Raw genomic sequence first — 19,030 nt, 5'->3', positions numbered from 1 at the left:
AAACAAAGATGTCCTGAAACCAAAGCAGCGAGGGAAAAAGTTCCAGGTGGCGTTTTTGGCAAGTGAAGGGAGGCAGTTGCTGACGGGGACCGGACCAAATAATGTTTGAAACCAGCTTATCACTTTAACTGAAATTCCATTTACACCAGAAGAACCTCCTCAAACTCCCATGCATCACTCCAGCAGATTGGGGGGGGAGGGTTACACATGAAGGTAGTGAAGGTCAAGACTGTGCATAATCTTGCATCTGTTTCAAACCATAAGTTGATTGCAGAGTTTGTGAATTTAGGACAGAAAGAATTTTAAATTAAAGGAAACAAGATGGAGCATAACGTGAACTGAGAGGGTTTATAGTTTAGCAAAATGTTATACTTTAAAGGTGCAGATCAACCTAGATTCATGTCAAGGCTAAATCAAAACTATGTACCAGTTGCTGTCCATTAAATCTCTGATGGGTATTTTTACACTCCCCAAAACATAATCAAGTCATTGCAATAATAACAGGATTGTCCCCATTTCCTCTCTCTGAGAGTTCATCTTCAATATTCGTAGCTTACGTGTGTCTTGGTTGCACTAAATACTTCAAATCCACCTCAGCTCTCAACTCTTGCATAACTCCCCACCTGTGCTTTACTGTGGCCTCACCCACTAAATGTATGAGCCAATAACCAACAGGTATCCGTAACATTTCACTCTTTACCCTGATGTATTCACACGCCACGCCCGTAAACGGGCTGGCTACATCATGGTGGCAGGTCATATCAGCACTAACAGAAAAGATTAATTAACTTTTCAAAGAAAGAAACTTAAACAGATTGCTTCAAAAAGTTGGATAAAAACTTATCACTCCAAGAAAAAGGTTCTCAAACAAAAGAACCACTGTTATTTCTATGGTGAGAGAAAATTCCAAATATGCTATTTTATGTTTTACTGCTAAATTTGTATAATTTCCATAAATAAGTCTGGTTGCTGCAAAAGTCATTTAGTTATGTTATTATTGTTAAAAATTATTTTGCAGCAGAAGTAATTCATTGTTTTCCTCTGAATCACAAACTTTTTGCTTTAAGCCACTTTTATCTTTTTAAAAGTCAAAATCAATTGAGGTATCTTCTCCGCCAAATGTTCTTATTATATGTCAATTTAAAAAAAACATCGACTAAATAACACAACTGTGATGAATGTCCTTTCAATGATCACCTGCCTCAAGCTTTCATGATCAAAAATATGATACTACTTTTTGCTATTTTTTTCAATAATCTAAGCCTTTTACTTATTTATACTCCTCAGTAAAATACATTTAAAAAACATCTACAAGTTAAAATAAAGTTGTTATGCTTTTTGCCCAGGATGTCATTGTAAATTAGAACTGGTCCTTGATAGACTCTTCAAGATAAGAAATGTGATCAACTGCTGGCTTTGATTTTATTGACATTAAAAACTGCAGCATGTAATACTAGGATAATAGGAAATCTTACTGATGATCTCTCCAGCTGGTTTGGCCTCACCACTGGTGGGGTATGTGGGGATGGCTGGTGGAGAGACAAAGACCAAAGTACAACAAACAATTAAATGTTGCTTGTTTCTTTCTCTTTTGGAGAGGTGTTTTCACTTAAAATGCTTAAAGTCAAATATCTGCAGCTCCTAATTAGTTTCTTGGTTCTGGGACTCACGGTAACACTCAGGAAAACCAATGAAGCCGCTGGCACAGGAGTTGCAGTCGTCCCCGGTGTAGTTTGGCTTGCAGAAGCAGCGACCGGTCAGATCCTCGCAGGTTCCATCAGTAAACTCCATCTGACAGTTACAGGCTGAAGGTTTGAGAAGCAGCACATGCAGAGATGACAGAGACAAGGAAAGCACATAAGATGGCCACTAGGACGGGGCATATGCTGAAACCATTTGCTGAGGTCCAACAGCTTTTTCTCACGTAAGCAGGCCTGCGGGGAGTTGATGGGGTGGTCAGGTGACCTGTAGTAGGTGGGGATGCAGCGCTCACAGTTAACTCCGGTAGTGTGATGCTGAAAAGAAGGAGTTGTCTTTACATTATATGCGCGGAAATCAACTCAGTAGTTGTCAAAATAAGCCTACAATCAAGCATCGCACATTTAAAGAAATCCGATACCTGACAGTTAAGGCAGACACCTCCACCTCTGTGGTGTCCGTGGATGTCAAGGCTGAGTCTCTTCCGATCGATCTCAGGGTCATAGTAACATTCAAAGGCATGATGATGACAGTTACATGCTGAAAAAAAATGCACATTGGGTTATGTATACATTTATGTCTGTCCGTCCACCCATCCTACAAACCCACGGAAGCCTTTCCCACCTACTGTTGGGTAAAAGCAGGGTAAATTCCGGACAGGTTGCCAGTCTGTCGCAGCCCAACACAACTACACACACACACATTCACACTAAGGGTTGACATAAAGGGTTTCCAGTTCATATTCTGCACACATGTTCCTGTATATTATTCCAGCCACTTGATTGTGGCGCTCCATGTATGCTTTCCCTGCCAGCATCTTACACCCTGCAGTTATGTGCTGGATTGTTTCAGGCAGCTCTTTGCACAGCCTACACCTTGGGTCTTGTCTGGTGTGGTAGATCTACACCTTGGATCTTGTCTGGTGTGGTAGATCTGAGCCTCTATTGCTCTGGTGCTCAGGGTTTGTTCCTGGGCTGTCAGGATGAGCGCTTCAGTGCTGTCCTGTAGGCCAGCCCTTTCTAGCCATTGGTAGGACTTCTTGATATCAGCCACTTCAGTTATGGTCGGGTGGTACATCCCATGCAGGGGTTTGTCCTCCCATGAGGATCTGTCCTCCAACACTGTATCCTCTGCTCTCCATTGCCTGAGACATTCACTGAGCACACTGTCAGTTGGGGCCTTGAGCTTGATGTACTCATGGATCTTGGATGTTTCATCCTGGATAGTGGCTTCTACACTCACTAGTCCTCGGCCTCCTTCCTTGCGGCTAGCATACAGTCTCAGGGTGCTGGATTTGGGATGGAACCCTCCATGCATGGTGAGGAGCTTTCGTGTTTTAACATCTGTGGTCTGTATGTCTTCCTTTGGCCATCTTATTATTCCTGCAGGGTATCTGATAACTGGCAGTGCATAGCTGTTTATTGCCTGGGTCTTGTTCTTGCCTTTGAGCTGCTGCTCAGGACTTGCCTTACTCATTGGAGGTATTTAGCAGCCATTTGCCTGTGGAATTCCAAGGTAATTGTAACTGTCCTCAATGTCTGCTATTGTTCCTTCTGGGAGTGAGACCCCTCCTGTGTTGACTACCTTGCCTCTTTTTTTCAGGCACCATCCGTCTGCATTTCTCGAGCCTAAATGACATCCCAACGTCAGTACTGTAGATCCTGGGGGTGTGGATCAGGGAGTCAATGCTGTGCTTGCTTTTAGCATGTAGAAAAAGAGACTGGTAATGGCCCCATTCCTGAGCTGATACCCATGTGTTGAAACTTCCTACGCTCACTGACCACTTTCTTAGGCACACCTGTCCAACTGCTCATTGAAGCAAATGTCTAATCAGCCAATCATATGGCAGCAACTCAATGGATTTAGATGTGTAGACATAGTCAGGATGATCTGCTGCAGTCAAACCGAGCATCAGAATGGGGTAAAAAGGTGATTGAAGTGACTTTGAACGTGGCGTGGTTGTTGGTGCAAGACGGGCTGGTCTAAGGATTTCAGAATCCTGCTGATCTTCTGGGATTTTAACCCACAACCATCTTTAGGTTTTACAGAGAATGGTCTGAAAAAGAGAAATTATCCGGTGAGCCGCAGTTATGTGGGCAGAAATGCCAGAGGTCAGAAGAGAATGACCAGACTGGTTCCAGCTGGTAAAAAGACAACAGGAACTCAAAGAACCACTGGTTACAACCAAGGTCTGCAGAAGAGCATCACTGTACACATAACACAGCTAAGAACAGAAAACTGAGGCTACAATTCACACAGGTTCACCAAAATACAAACAACAGAAGATTACAAAACAACGTCTGGTCTGATGAGTTCTGCTGCCACATTCAGATGGTAGGGTTAGAGTTTTGCCGCTGAGTGCATGTCTATGGGAATCTGTGTGTGTGGACATATGTGTGTGTGTTTTAGCATCTATATGTGAACATATAGGTGTTAACATGTAGGAGTACACGTGTGAGCATACCTTTGTGTGTCGATGCTTTTGTGTGTATTGTGTGTCCATACATGTGTTTGCATGCGTGTGAGTATGTTGTGATGCACTCACCTTCACACTCATTGGCACTGTAAGTTGTGGCAGGTTTCCATGGTAACTGATGGTACCCAGGGCAGCATTGGTCACATGACACTCCACAGGTGTGGTGTTGACAGTCACACTGCAGCCTGTAGATAAAAGAGTAATAATATTGAAAACAGGCTTTAACCCAAGATTTTCACTCTCTGTCCTTAGAGGTGGAGCTTTCATCTGATCATTTGATATTGCATCTAACCCCCCCTCACCATATTAATTTAATTACATGCAGAATTTAGTCCCAGATACAAAAACCACATTTAACACTGTGTATAAAAGAAACAAGTAATCTTACTGTGTTTATTTGTTTAATAAAAGGTTTAATGGTAACATAAACAAACTATCATCATTACACCATCACAGATCAGAATCAGGATAGATGGAAGGATGAGATTTCTCACTGCTGTGATTCCACAGAAGTACACACTTTTTTAAAAGTTTATTTGGTTTTATACCACAGTCCGGGTGAATACTCAACACTGATTGGCTGCTGGGTGTGAATTAAAAAGTGATTATCCACAGTGATAATGCACGCCTAAAAAAGTAGTTCCGGTCACATAGCTTAAATGTGCTGCATCAGTGTGCTGGCTTCTTTAAAAAAAACTTTCATTTCGTCATATGGAACAAGCGGAAAGAGGTGAACTTTCTCTCTGAACTGATGATTTATTTGACCCATCAGCATGTATATCGCTTTCCTTTGCCGCTGCAGTCAAAGCCAAGATCCCATAGACTTCTACAGAGAAATGAACAGTTATTTAGAATAACCATTCTGTCACGGGGGGAATGGGAAGTACCCAGGCGCAGAGAAGGAGAGGAGGCAGGAGGTTGCAGGAGTAAGGGGTTTTAATAACAAAACGAAAGACAAAACCAAAACCACTGCATACGGCAGGCTAGAAACTCGAAACACTAAAAATGCACTAAGCTCGAAAACCGGGGAAGAATACAATATGGACCAGCACAGGAGGAAGGGAAAGACAGCACTTAAATACATACAAGGCAACAAGACACAGGTGGAAACACTCAGGACTGATGGGGCAAGGTAAAACTCAAAACAACAACAAAACAGGAAATACTACAAAATAAAACAGGAAACCCAGGAACAAAACACAAAGGAACTGAAACCGTTACATAACCCCCCCCTCAAGGAACCGCACCGAGGTTCCTCCAAGAGTCCAGGAGGAGGGGGCCCGAAAGGCCAATCCAAGGGCCAACAGCAGTCCGGCGAAGCGGGTCCGGAGGACGGCCCGGAGACCGCCCTGTCCGGCGAAACGGATCCGGAGGGCGGCCGGGAGGCAGCGCCAACCAGCATCGACAGTCTAACCAGCAAACGGCTGGCGGCTGGGGGTCCGCGGCGGTCGGCAGCGGCTCGGGGTCCGCGGCGGGCGGCTCTGGTTCGGGGTCCGCGGCAGGCGGCAGCGGCTCGGGGTCCGCGGCAGGCGGCAGCGGCTCGGGGTCCGCGGCAGGCGGCAGCGGCTCGGGGTCCGCGGCAGGCGGCAGCGGCTCGGGGTCCGCGGCAGGCGGCTCGGGTTCGGGGTCCGCGGCAGGCGGCTCGGGTTCGGGGTCCGCGGCAGGCGGCTCGGGGTCCACGGCAGGCGGCTCGGGGTCCGCGGCAGGCGGCTCGGGTTCGGGGTCCGCGGCAGGCGGCTCGGGTTCCGCGGCAGGCGGCTCAGGCTCAGAGTCTGGAACTGGTGGCTCGGGCTCGGGATCCGCGGCAGGAACGGAAGGGGTGGCGTCCGGCAACCTCCTCGGAACCGGAACCGGTCGTGGACGGTCCGACACCCTCCTCGGAGCAGGAACTGAAGGAGTTGCGTCCAGCAACCTCCTCGGAGCCGGAACGGGTCGAGGTGCGTCCAGCAACCTCCTCGGAGCCGGAACGGGTCGAGGTGCGTCCAGCAACCTCCTCGGAGCCGGAACGGGTCGAGGTGCGTCCGGGACCCTCCTAGGAGCCGGAACTGGAGGAGTTGCGTCCAGCAACCTCCTGGGAGCCGGAACGGGACATGGTGCGTCCGGGACCCTCCTGGGAGCAGGGACGGGAGGAGATGCGTCCGGCAACCTCCTCGGAACCGGAACCGGTCGTGGACGGTCCAACACCCTCCTCGGAGCAGGAACTGAAGGAGTTGCGTCCAGCAACCTCCTCGGAGCCGGAACGGGTCGAGGTGCGTCCAGCAACCTCCTCGGAGCCGGAACGGGTCGGGGTGCGTCCAGCAACCTCCTCGGAGCCGGAACGGGTCGAGGTGCGTCCAGCAACCTCCTCGGAGCCGGAACGGGTCGAGGTGCGTCCGGGACCCTCCTAGGAGCCAGAACTGGAGGAGTTGCGTCCAGCAACCTCCTGGGAGCCGGAACGGGACATGGTGCGTCCGGGACCCTCCTGGGAGCAGGGACGGGAGGAGATGCGTCCGGCAACCTCCTTGGAGCCGGAACGGGTCGTGGTGCGTCCGGGACCCTCCTAGGAGCCGGAACGGGTCGAGGTGCGTCCGGCAACCTCCTTGGAGCCGGAACGGGTCGTGGCGGGTCCGGCTCCCTCCTGAACGCAGGACCGGGTTGGGACGCCTCCAGTTCCACCTCCGGAACCAAAACGGGGCGTCGAGAGGGACGGTGGCGACGACGACGGCCCCTTCGCACAGCCAAACGAGGCCCGTCGAAGGAGGCGGGGAGCTGACCCTCCAAAGTCCACTGGGACTCGACCCCCTCCTCCTCCAGGTAACGGTCCTCCCACAGCCACAGGTCCTGGTCCAGAGGGTCCAGGAAGGCCCGTGGCTGGAGAATGTCCCACTCCATCCAGGAGTCAGGGGAGGGCTTACGGTGAGGGCGGTGAGGGCGGCAGCGACGACGACGACCCCCTCTTGAGGCTAGGCGACTCCCCCTGAAGTCCGAGGGGATCTGGGAACACTCAGGGGTCCACCAAAACCAGGTCCTCTCTGCTGGGTACAGGTTTGGCTGGTCCATAATGTCACGGGGAGCGGATGAGGGAGTACCCAGGCGCAGAGAAGGAGAGGAGGCAGGAGGTTGCAGGAGTAAGGGGTTTTAATAACAAAACGAAAGACAAAACCAAAACCACTGCATACGGCAGGCTAGAAACTCGAAACACTAAAAATGCACTAAGCTCGAAAAACCGGGGAAGAATACAATATGGACCAGCACAGGAGGAAGGGAAAGACAGCACTTAAATACATACAAGGCAACAAGACACAGGTGGAAACACTCAGGACTGATGGGGCAAGGTAAAACTCAAAACAACAACAAAACAGGAAATACTACAAAATAAAACAGGAAACCCAGGAACAAAACACAAAGGAACTGAAACCGTTACACATTCTTGTTCTGATACTTTTTTTAACATGTTCTTAGTAATACTACTTTTTTCAATATGTTTTTTCCTTATTGCTAGTTATTCAAGTCATAAACTGACCAATCAGATGCCTGAATGAAAGTAGGCAGTGCCTGCTGGCCCCCACATCCAATGTTTGAAATATTTGATTGACAGCTTGTCCTCAGCCCGCTTTCAAGTGGTAGGGGTGTGGACTTCCAACAAGCTCACTCCTGATTGGCGAGAGTGGTTGCCAAAGAAACGCTGACCCAGACTGATTCAGACCAATTGCCACTTACTGGCTCCAACATGGTGGCGTCCATCTATCGAAAAAAATGATGATTAAATTAACTATTTGGTTGGACATCACACTCACTGAGTCCAGTTCTCAGACACAGTCAATGGTTCACCAAGGAAGTCATTGAGAAGCAGGTCCTTATGAACAAACCTTCTGGGTCAGAGGCTACCCCAAAATGATAACACTGTTATAACATAAAAGTTGAAATAATCAAAGATGTTTGAGTGGTTTCAAGTGCAATGAGCAGAGACTGATGATTTGACCTTCAATAGGAATACAAATCTTCACCAAATGTTTGAAGCTGAACTACCACCTAGCTATGTGAGACTGCCCCCCACCCCCACCCCCCACTCCAAACTGTTTACGAAAGTTTTCCAAATAAGATCTTGGCTGTAATGAGCCAGTCTAAGGTGGAATTTCAGGATTTTAAACTTCTTCTACATTAAGAAAGGCATGTGGATAGAAATGAAAAGGCTGAGCAGAGACTCATCTTGTTGGCAGGTGTTTGACTCTGGGAAGGGAACAGAGCGAGGAGCTGAAATTCATCCCTCCAGGCTTCAGAGACGCTGTCTGCTTTGTGCCAGACTGAGGTCCTGCTGAGCAGCGAGTGTTTGCTTCATCCCTCAGCTAACATCTGTTCTGGCTTTGATTAAAACCTGGCGCGAGTCTTCAGAGTGACAGCGGCTGAAGGTCTGTGCCTTCAGGCAACAGATGAGCGAGACATTCCACCTGCAGCCTCTCTGCTCATCAGGACTGAGAGAAGTTTGGGGTTGGAAGCCTATGAAACACACACTACAGAGAGAGGGCAGTAGAAATGTGGTTGGGAGGATTTCTAATGTAGTTTTGTTGTTTTATGTTCTTTACAGGAGATGTTTTGTGTGGTCGCTTCTCCCCATATGTTCACAGCAGGGCTCACTTTTCATTTGACAGCTGCTTCCTATTAGGTAGTTACTCTGAGTCTATTTAAGAATCTCGTTGAAAATTTTCTCTAGCCAGATCCTCCATCCTTACTATTAAGTCCTGGTCCAGATTAGAGATCATGTTTTGCTTTATTTATTGAATCGAGCTCTGGGTCCATCACTCCTCACGTGTCTTCTTTAGCGGCGGAGGTTTCTTATTTTGTCCATTAAGCGGGCCATAAATATGTAAATGAATGTGCAGATGAAGGAGAGCTTTTCCAGACATGAAGGCTGGCCGAATGCTTGGAAAAACATGGCCTAAACAGGCACCGTCTGCAGAGACAATGATTACAAGGGAAGCAGAACTCATTCAAGAACATAACTCCATGTCCAAAACTAGAACAGCTGGTTTTAATGCACCAGCTCTGAGACTTGCAGGGAAAAACAAAGAGCAGAATTTTGTTTGCACAAAAGAAACTTGAAGGTACTTTGGGATGGGTGTCATATACACCTTAAAACTGGAAGCGGATGAAAAAGGCATGAACAACCAAGACAAACTGGAACCAACTTTGGGAAACTGACGAACCAGGAAAGCAAAGAATTTTTAAGAGTTAAAGCAGATCCCTGTTCTTCTGTAACTCTGGGATGGAGAATGGCTTTTTCCAGAAACATCAGAGGCAGACTGAGATGTGCATCTGCTATGGCTGTGTTCATTTTGCTTCAACACCTCATCTGTCTTCTTTTTTCTCTTCCAAGCGCCTCATTTTTTCCACGCTAAGTGCAGTAAGAGTGACTTCCTCCTCCTCTTGCGTTTCACACGCCTCTGTCTGTCTTCAGATGTGTTCAGCGGGTCTGTGCAGGTGTGCCTTCACCAACACCTGATGAGTGCGTGCACAACAGAGGAAAAGCCACCAGAGCGCAGCAGCATTGTTAGTGCTCCATCCAGAGCCAACAGCAAATATGTAGATGTGATTGAAGGTGAGCAGCACATCATTCAAGCCGGATTAGAGGATTAGTCCTGGCTGGTACTCAGGGGAGCCAAAGCCTGCAGGAGGCTACTACAACACACACAAATACACAAACGCTGCTGCAACGATCACACAGCTTCTTCCTGTCAGAACCATGTACTTAAGTGGGAAGTCTCATCAGTACAAGTTCTGTCTGGCCTTGATGGCACAAACTGTGTTTATTGGGATGAAGGCAGAGGAAGTCTTCATCACTGCTCTGTTTGTGTTGGGATTTCCATCACGATGGTTGTGGTCCCAGAATCTCAACAGCTTCTCTCCCATGGAACATGAAAAGACGGTGGAAAAAAAACCTTTCTGATTCTTCTGACTGGAACCTGCTATGTTCAAATGACAAATGTTAGTCGAGTGCTCCCCCTTGGTAACTTGGGTCAGCTTTCTACTCTGTGGTTCTGCAGAGCAGCAGGTTTTATATTTTTGGTTTTGTATGTTTTATCTCACAGCTGCCTGCACTTTAGGTTCCTTTGGTTGTGTGTCTGTTTCTGTTTGTCCTGGGTTCCTTGCTGGAGTCATGCTGTTTTCGAGTCCTGCCCCCCCCACCCCCCACCCCCCATAGAGTAGTGATTCCTGTTATTAAAAGAACTCTGGATCTTCCCAAACCTTTGTTGTCTAGTTCTGCATCTGGGTCATTCTGATACACCACGACACCCACGTCATTTCACCCTCAAGGTTTCTCTGTGACGCTCCGTACACGAGTGATGCGTTCAAGAACACACTGAACCTGGATTCCTGAACTTGCTTTTACCGTATGGTGTTCACACTGGACGGTAGCTACCTGATACTAGCACATGTCTTTGCAGTCGGAAGAGTCTTGGTGAGAATGTCTACGCGGTGCAAATCTTGTAGAGTCTTGCTGCAGACTTTTTCTTTAACAGCTTTATTCTGCTAAATGAAACACTTGGTGTTATTGAATTCTGCACAGGCGCAAACTATAAATTCCTTCTTCATGATCACTTTGTAAACAGTTGGTACTTCCTTGTTTTGGACACTATCCAAACGTCAGGACCAAATCAGAGTTCCTGATTGGTTTAACTTTCAGTTCACGTTCAGTTGCCGCATGCTGTCAAACTTAAAATCTTGCGTAGCGACACGTAAAGACGAGAGTTTTGAATGCGGAAGCCCGAAAAACACATTTCCGCATGACAACATAGACTTTCTCGTTGGAAATGGTCGGTCAAACACGCATTTCCAAGCTCAGTGTGAATGTAGTATCAGGCATAACACTGAATCAGATGTTTGATTTATTAATATCCAGAATTATTCTTTTTGTGATGACAAAAACGATTCAAGAAACTTCTTAACCTTAACTTCAATGAGAAGGTGTTTTTAGGAGAGAGACTTGGGACAAACTTAAAATAAAAGAATGTCTAGTTGGACCTTTAGAAGGACACCGTTCTCCCAGCAGAAGCTCCACGGTGTTGGGAGTCATCCCAACCCCTCAAGTTCAACTCAGATTTTAGCCCTAGTGGTCTGAGATCCTAAAAAACTCACAAGCATCTTTCCAACTTCTCCCGCTCCTCATTGTTCCAACTGCATCTTGTTGGAGTTTTTTTGTCTCTGTTTTTTTATCTCAAAGTGTCATCACAAACACACAAGTTGGTATATTTTATCTTTACTTTCAAAGGCCTGCAACGTTCACAAAGAAAGTTTGGTACAGACCGGCAGCATTCCAGGAGTGTAGAGATGGTTCCACATGGTCATCCATGCACGTCTACAGTTTCTATGCTTCTGTTCTGCTGTTTGCTTCTCTCCTGGAATGTCTTGATTTTGATCATTTTGCTGAGTTTTCTTTTAACTGTTTGTTAGAGTTACTGATCTGTATTTAGTTGGATCCAGTCGGAGCTTTTTCCTTTTTGTTTCATGTGTTGCAAGTCTCTCCTCATCACAATATGCTTTAGTGCTTTTAAATATGAAGTTTCTGCTTCACAGCATAAAGTCTTAGTTAAAACCGTTACATTAAAAATCAACTTTCTAAAACAATTTTATTTAAAAGTAACTTGTAAGAAACAGTAGCACTCAGAAGTGATTACTTGATTTCTTGACATATAATTTATCAAATTTAGTTTCAATGATATCTTGCTATGAACTTGTGTGTGTGCCTCTATGGACTTTAGAAGATAAAACGAACAAAAGACACCAAAAGCCAAGAGAAAAAAAGAAACACATCATAAAACTCAAGATGCCTTTCTGTCTCATTTCCTGAAAATAAAGTCCTTCCATACTTGTGCGTTCAGTCATACTCTGTTATGTGCTTCTGCAAACACACTCCAGATCCCAAATCTGACCTGCTAAATTCCACTAAACACGAAAACCAACTGGACATAAATGTGTCCAGTTCTGCTTTGTGTTGCTGCAGCGCTTTGGGTTAAAAGGGGCTTTTCTGGATACCTTCAGCCCACACAAGATGAACTAAGATGGGATTCAAACCAGGAACCCCGTTCCTGTGAGCAAGCAGTGATGACAAGAATGCAACACAGTCCAGACCAAAATAAATAATAAGCAATCAACCAGTTTTGGTGAAAATGAAAAAAAAGCTTTTATTCCTTCCATTAGAGGTTATCTGCTGTTAGACTGAGCCACATAATTCTTGAGTCTCCACTGCAAATGTACCTGTCACAGCAAGGAAGTGACCTCATAAACCATAAACACAGACTGAAGTCACAGTCAAAGCTCCATAGGTCAAAGCCAAATGTTATGTCTGAAAAAGCTCCTTATCTGTGTTCTTCTTTGTCAGTCATTTTTCCCTGTCTGCCATCTTGTCCTCACAGCGGCATGCTGGAACAAAGGCTGGTTCTTTTCTGCATCGCGGCTGTAAGTCATGTTCAGCGCTGGCACAGGAGCAAACCACAGAGTTATGGGAACTCTTGTGCTTCATAACAGTCATAGTTTGGGCTTTCCAACACGTCTGTGTTCAAGTGTTGAGTGTGATTTACAGCCACTCCAAAACACTCCTCCAGGTAAAACCACAGCAACAATTCTCCGTCACCACAGCTCAGACAGCCACCCCACAGGTCTGCAGGGGAACATTTATGTGCTCCTCCAGAAAAGCCTTGATGGCTCCTCGTGTTCAAATCAATAAGAGTGTCTTACTTGTAAGGGTCATTGGGGTCCTTGGCGTCGCAGGCGTCAGCGTGTCCGTTACACACACAGCGACCTCCAATACTGATGTCTTTGATGCTGTAGTAATACTGCAGGAAGTCACACAAAACACAGTATGAGAATTCACTAAATGCTTGAGTCTCTAACGAAGGTGTTACACCTGCTGTGTTACTTCAACACAAAACTCAGGGTGTATTCTGACTGGGAAAACTGTTTGGTCCAGATCCGGTCTGGTTGATTTGGTCCGGGTCGAGCTCTGAACCTAGCGTTTAGTCTATATTCAGACTGCCATTAAGGGGACTTTCCTGTTCCAGACTAAAGCTTATAAACAAACCATGTGACTAAAGACCTCTTCACTCATAGGTCAGGATTTACGAGGACGGGGCAAAGCTACTAGAGAACAAACTTATGGAAGTCCTGCACTTTAGTTCATTCAAACTTTATATTTCACTGACAAGTCTATATCAACATCAAGTAGAACACTGTTTACTGCTGCTTTGGTCCGTGGAGTCATGCTGCAGGGCGGTTACCAGCAAGAAGACGGCTAAGAAGGTTCACTGATGTGAAGTTTGATCTGCACTTTATGAGATCATAAATAACCCTTATACTATCTTAGATGACCCCACCCTTGCATTGACGTGTTCTCCCTACCATGACAAAGGTGGATAAAGGGGGGAAAGATTTCATGTAATCCATGGTCACCAGTGAAGATCACAAATCATTGAAGAAAAAAGTTTCAGAGCACTGTCTAGTGGGTCTAGATGTCCCAACTCCCAATGTTAAAGTGCCTAGGATAGCACAAGGGTTAAACAATCCATCATTTAGAAAAAAAATTAGCACAATGTTTTTATCTATTTCTTCAGACTAAAAGCGTTAAATATATTGGTGCTGCTGTGTTAATGTTTCAGATCAATTTACATTTAATATTATTTATTGATTGAATTATTTTTCTCAGCATCAAATTAATCAGTTGGTCAAAATGTTTCTACTTTAAATAAGGACTGACTATTTTTTTATTTCAGGCACTTTAAGCTTCTTTTCTGTTTTAGACTAGAACAGGGTTTCTGTGGCTAAATAAAGTTAATATTTGTTGAAAGTGCATTTATATTTCTTTTGTTATTTTTAGAAGATACAATTTTAGGTATACTTACACAATTTTTATAGATACTAACCTAATATATTGTCACAGCGCAAGTGTGTGTGTTGGGGGGGGTTAGGGGGCGCACGAAACATATTCTTTTTCCTAGGGGGGGGGGGGCTGGAAAATCATAATTGAGAAGCACTGCTATATTCCAACTCTGTTTATGTCTGCTTGGGTGTATTCAGACTGAAAATGTGTTCCGGATTAACAGGGGAAACAAACTCTGGTTCACTTGAAGCGAACCAAATATGTCCAGACTGAAAACACCATCAGGTACTCCTTAAAAATGACTCCATGATTCAAAACCTTTAAGGTAACCTTCAACCAACTTTCTGCTGACTTTGGTCTGACTCTAAATTCATGTATTGCTTGGTGTCTAACTAAAGCCGAAGTCACATGGACCAATATGAAGGGGTTGACCTGTGCCAGTGCTGAGGGTATTTGATTGGGTGGAGGGCTGTAGAGAGGAGCGGCCTCATCTCAAAAAAGAAGCACAGGTGTTTCTGCAGCTCCTCCAGGGGATGGTTCTGACATCATTAATTCAAACAGAACGTCTTTGTAACAGTTGGATTGACAGCGATTTAAAGGAGAAATACTCAGAAATGCAAAAATGAAATCATTTTTTCTTTCATAAGAAAAATGCCACAAGTACATGTCAAAAACTCAAAAAACATGATTTTCATAAGAGGTGGACTTTAAAACCCTTCTAGGGCCTCAACCCCAGTACCGAGTGGGCAGCATCTTTAACATAAATCCTTTAAAAGAAATCTTTCAGACCTTCAAACCTCCTTAAACCACTTCAACAGCATGTTTTCTTGTCTAAACCCCCTTTTAGCCAAATAAAGGCAGTGAGAGCTGAAAAACACGAGCTGAACTTCTCTTCTACATTTCGGTATTTTGAACCATTTTGTCCTCCTTTTTTTCCTCACGCATGAAGCTGTCCTGCTTAGATGCACAAATCCCTGACTACACAGAGGGCTGCAGGACTTTTTGATTTGTTTTAACGGGAGCAAAAATGCCCTTTAAAAACAGGGCGAATGCTTTTAAAACGGTCTCACCCTGCGGGTCACTGTGGGGTCACGCAGCGCTTTGCCCATCAGGTGTCCCAGCAGCGTGTTGGTCCTCAGGAAGCGCAGCCGGATGTTGGTGGCCTTGGTAAAATCCCTCAACACCGGGGAGTAGGAGAAGTTCATTGCCCCAGGGCGACCGTTCACCAGGGACACTACGATCTGAGGGAGCAGTACAAAAAAAGCTATTGAGAAAGAAAAAAACAGCAATTCTAACGTCTACTTTCAATATTTTTACACCTAATATAAGACAACCAACTTTCTAATAACTTTTCAGTATTATGTCAATTCTTGTTTTAATAAATCTTGAATATCTTATTGAGTCCTTTCATTTTATAGACATCTTCTTTTTCTAAAGAAACTAGTACTTTTCACACAAAATGTGTATTTAATTTTGAAAAACTTTATCTTAAACTCGGTAATTGTAGTCTTATTTTAAATGACTTAGAAATGAAGATAGTTGGACTGTTGCAGGACTTAAGATGTTTTGCGGGAAAACTTAAAGCATGCATGCATGTATTTAAATGTACATACTTTAACCTCTAAAGGCTGAGCTAATACTGGAGCTAAACTGCCACACATATAGTCACAGGGCCCCTCAAATAAGCAGAATAAACTATTGTGGTCATTTAACCCTAAATGTGATGGACAGCAGGTCTGAAGGGGTTAAAGATATGAAACTTTTTTTAACAACACACTTCTTTTAAGAGATTTCCAAATTATCAGAGCAATATACCTAAATATAAATGTTTGGAGCTAATTTCAAGATTTCATTTAGTCATAAAAGTGTGGGACATCACAACTTCTTTTAAGAAATCTGACTGTAGAAAAATATCGGAGGGCGAGGGGGGTGAATGATGCTGAGGACTTCATGAATGTCAGTCTCTGCCCTAAGGCCAACTCTTTCCAGTGTGGTGCTGCAGGTCTGCAGACAGAACAGAGGATAGCAGGACTGGCTGCATCCAGGACAAACGCACTCACCTCCCCGTTCTCCAGCGGCACTATCCGCGAGTACTCTGTGGTGCAGATGACATCATCATCCCCGTTGATTCTCTCGATGGTCTTCTGCCCGAATCGCTCGATACAATCTCTCTTAGAGGCTGCGTGGACAAACAACAGAGCAGCTGAATGACGGCTATGATTTCATCTCTTTCAAATCACCAGCAGCTTCCTTCATCATAAAGCAAGTTTTTGGACATAAAATCCCCTTTTATGGTTTCCTTCACCTGAACATCCATCCCATCTTGGCCAGGCTGCTGTTTCTCTTCACCTTTCAGTCAATAAAGAATCCTGAAGTCAAGATTTCCATAGCTAACAGAAGATGTAGCTGAAAAATGTGCAGCTCTGGGGGGTCTGACACCCTGTCCTGTTTTCACAGAAGTTAGACGATTTTCAACTGAAACAGCTGAGTGTGTCTGAAGGACAAGCTAATAAAGATGTAAAAAAGAAACACTCAGAATGGAGCTTTAAGCTTCATCTTCTTATAAATGTCCCCAATCATCAGAAAACTGCCACATCTTCACCAGAGTGGGTCTTTAACCTTCAAACAAAAACAATGAAAAACTATTTGAGAGGATGGAACAGGACACAGGATCATGGATGGACTTTGACACGTTAGCGTCTTATTTCTGTTCAGATCTGCTCATCTCCAGGCTTTGACTTGTTGGCAAACATTCATGGAATTCCCCCGCAGCCCGCCGAAACCCACTTCTAATTAGTCAGCTGTAACAACGCCCCCCTCCCCTCCCCTCCAGGGCGCTGATCCACACCAACTCTGGAGATGGAGTCAACTCCAGGCAAGTTAAAGACACATGAAGTGATGCTCTTCAGTCTGACTCTCCTGATTTTTGACGTTTGGAAAGTAGAAAAAAAGTTGTAATTTATATACATTATTGTGATCTTGTGTTCTTACAGTACTTACAGGCAAAATACTGCCAGGGCTGGTAGGTCTGCCCAAAGTCAGTGGATCTCTCCAGGACCCAGAGGTCTGGACGGGGAGAGTTGGCGAATTTGATCAACACATAGGCCACATGGAAGAGCTGCAGACACACAGAAAACATTTCCATGTAAAGCCCTGTTAGAGGTGCATCCAGTCGGAATACATGCTGTGGAAGTTCAGGGGAAATGGAGACACAACGACAAGAACTGAAGAAATGTTTTGGAGGCACAGATCAGAACCAAGACAGAAGATGAAAACCCAAGGGTGAAACAAAAGTCGGAGCAGAAAGCAAAGCACGACATCATGGAAAAAATCCTGAAATCCAAATCCAAATAAGGCACCAGACCTTACAGAACCCCCCCGCCAACGTTCTTTTGATGCTTTATTAAATGTTTCAGGCTTCTGCCATCCTGCCATTCCTGACAAGAGGATTAGGAGCCAACAAAAACAAAAGAAGCAAGACGACTTCATCAAAAACAGACTAGTAAGGTGAAGGAAGGAAAGCCAGCCGCCAGCTTCAAAGGAAGTGACCTGAACACTGACCTGGAAACCTCTGAGGAGTCATGATGCCAGAACCAGCAAACACGCCTCTGATCTAGTGTCCTGTTCCATGTTAGGCCACAAGGTACTGTTGAAAAGCTCATTTCGAGATTCCTAATGAGCTCCAGATGGTCAAATAAAAACACAGCACGGCCCAGCTGGGCTGTGTGGCCTTCTCCAGTCTATTCTGCTTCACCTGTCATCCCCTGTTCATTTCCTGGAAGACCTGTGATGACAAACTGTTCTCGTGGGTAAAGCATGCAGAGGCAGAGCCGCTGGAGGTCAACAAAGGCACACGAGTGATCACATCTGTGTGGCTGAACGCTGTCAAACGGGACACAGCCTGATCCAAGTTCTGAATATGGATCAAGGTGAAACTGGCACAGATGGAAAGGTGGTTCTTTAAGTGGCTCACAGCGAGGGAACGGGTGTTTGTGGGGAAAATCACCCATTATCTCATTAAAACAAGCTGTTAGGTCGTTTGGTAAGACAACAGATCCTAACAGCTGTTTCATAGTTTTGTAAATCAGTGGTTTATTGATGTCCTTTATTTTATTAAATCAATTTTATTAGACACCAATGTGGTAACAAAAACAAAACGTGGGATGAGAAAGAAAGAGGGTGGTTGAGTTCGATCCCGGATGTCCGTGTTTTTCTGGAGATGTCGGGAAAGTTTTCCGATTATAACAAACCTTCACATGGTCACACTTTCGTTTGGAATAAATCATTTGCACATGAGCAGTAGTGTTGAAAATACCGGAAGTGGAAATGAGTCCCGTTGTAAACAAACCGAGCTGCCATATACATGATAGATACATGACAGATGATCTTCTTAATGTGCTTTTATTAAAGTTATGAATATTATGAAGCGCCTGTTCTGTTTTTGTTCTGTTTTTTGTGGAAGAACGGAGCCGGAAAGAAGCCAGGGTTAGGAGAGGCTAACTCGCGCTGACAACATTTAGCCTTTGATGAACATAAATCCATGCGGGAAATGCTGCAATCTGCATCCTGGCTGCATGTAAACTTGTGGAATAACATCATCCTTTATTTTGTCGGGACACGATTGGAAACAGAAATCCACCTAAATTTTTGACCGGTTTCTAAGGACTGAGGGACATTTCTGCTTTGAACAGGTCTCCTGGTAAAAGTGTGTGTCCGGGCAGAGCTCGGACAGCCAGTTCACACACCGCCCCAAAGCCACTGTGTGAGCTGGCGGCCCGAGCTCTGCCCGGACACACACTTTTACCGGGAGTGAGTTCTGTAGCTCGTTCACGTAGAGCTGCGGGACGGATCGCAGTCCGATGTCTCCCACACATACCGCACACGTAACAAAGCATCCTCCCTTCCCCTCAAACACAAAGTCTGACTGCTCTGCTCAGAGACTCGGTCCACCGGTCCACCTGACTAATCAAGTGCAGGAGCGGACTACTTCTTTTCTATTTTGTTTG

At 45.2% G+C, this 19,030-nt stretch overlaps 1 protein-coding gene across 2 annotated transcripts in view; it reads right to left on the bottom strand.

Moving 5' to 3' along the window:
• lama5 (laminin, alpha 5) overlaps nt 1-19,030 on the bottom strand; it is a 129,232-nt gene that overhangs the window by 72,294 nt on the left and 37,908 nt on the right. For both annotated transcript variants that reach the window (XM_023957048.2, XM_023957049.2), the window contains exons 3-11: nt 17,025-17,142; nt 16,085-16,203; nt 15,095-15,265; nt 12,887-12,984; nt 4,244-4,359; nt 2,120-2,238; nt 1,925-2,015; nt 1,671-1,805; nt 1,476-1,529 (exon numbers count right to left, since the gene is read on the bottom strand). In XM_023957048.2, coding sequence (XP_023812816.1) covers nt 1,476-1,529; nt 1,671-1,805; nt 1,925-2,015; nt 2,120-2,238; nt 4,244-4,359; nt 12,887-12,984; nt 15,095-15,265; nt 16,085-16,203; nt 17,025-17,142 — 1,021 coding nt within the window. The remainder of the gene's footprint in view (nt 1-1,475; nt 1,530-1,670; nt 1,806-1,924; nt 2,016-2,119; nt 2,239-4,243; nt 4,360-12,886; nt 12,985-15,094; nt 15,266-16,084; nt 16,204-17,024; nt 17,143-19,030) is intronic.

The sequence above is a fragment of the Oryzias latipes genome, chromosome 7 (assembly GCF_053564925.1).
Source record: "Oryzias latipes strain Hd-rR chromosome 7, Olatipes_Hd-rR_3.1".
In the NCBI taxonomy this organism is placed as follows: Eukaryota; Metazoa; Chordata; class Actinopteri; order Beloniformes; family Adrianichthyidae; genus Oryzias; species Oryzias latipes.
This window is presented reverse-complemented; position numbering and strand designations above follow the sequence as displayed.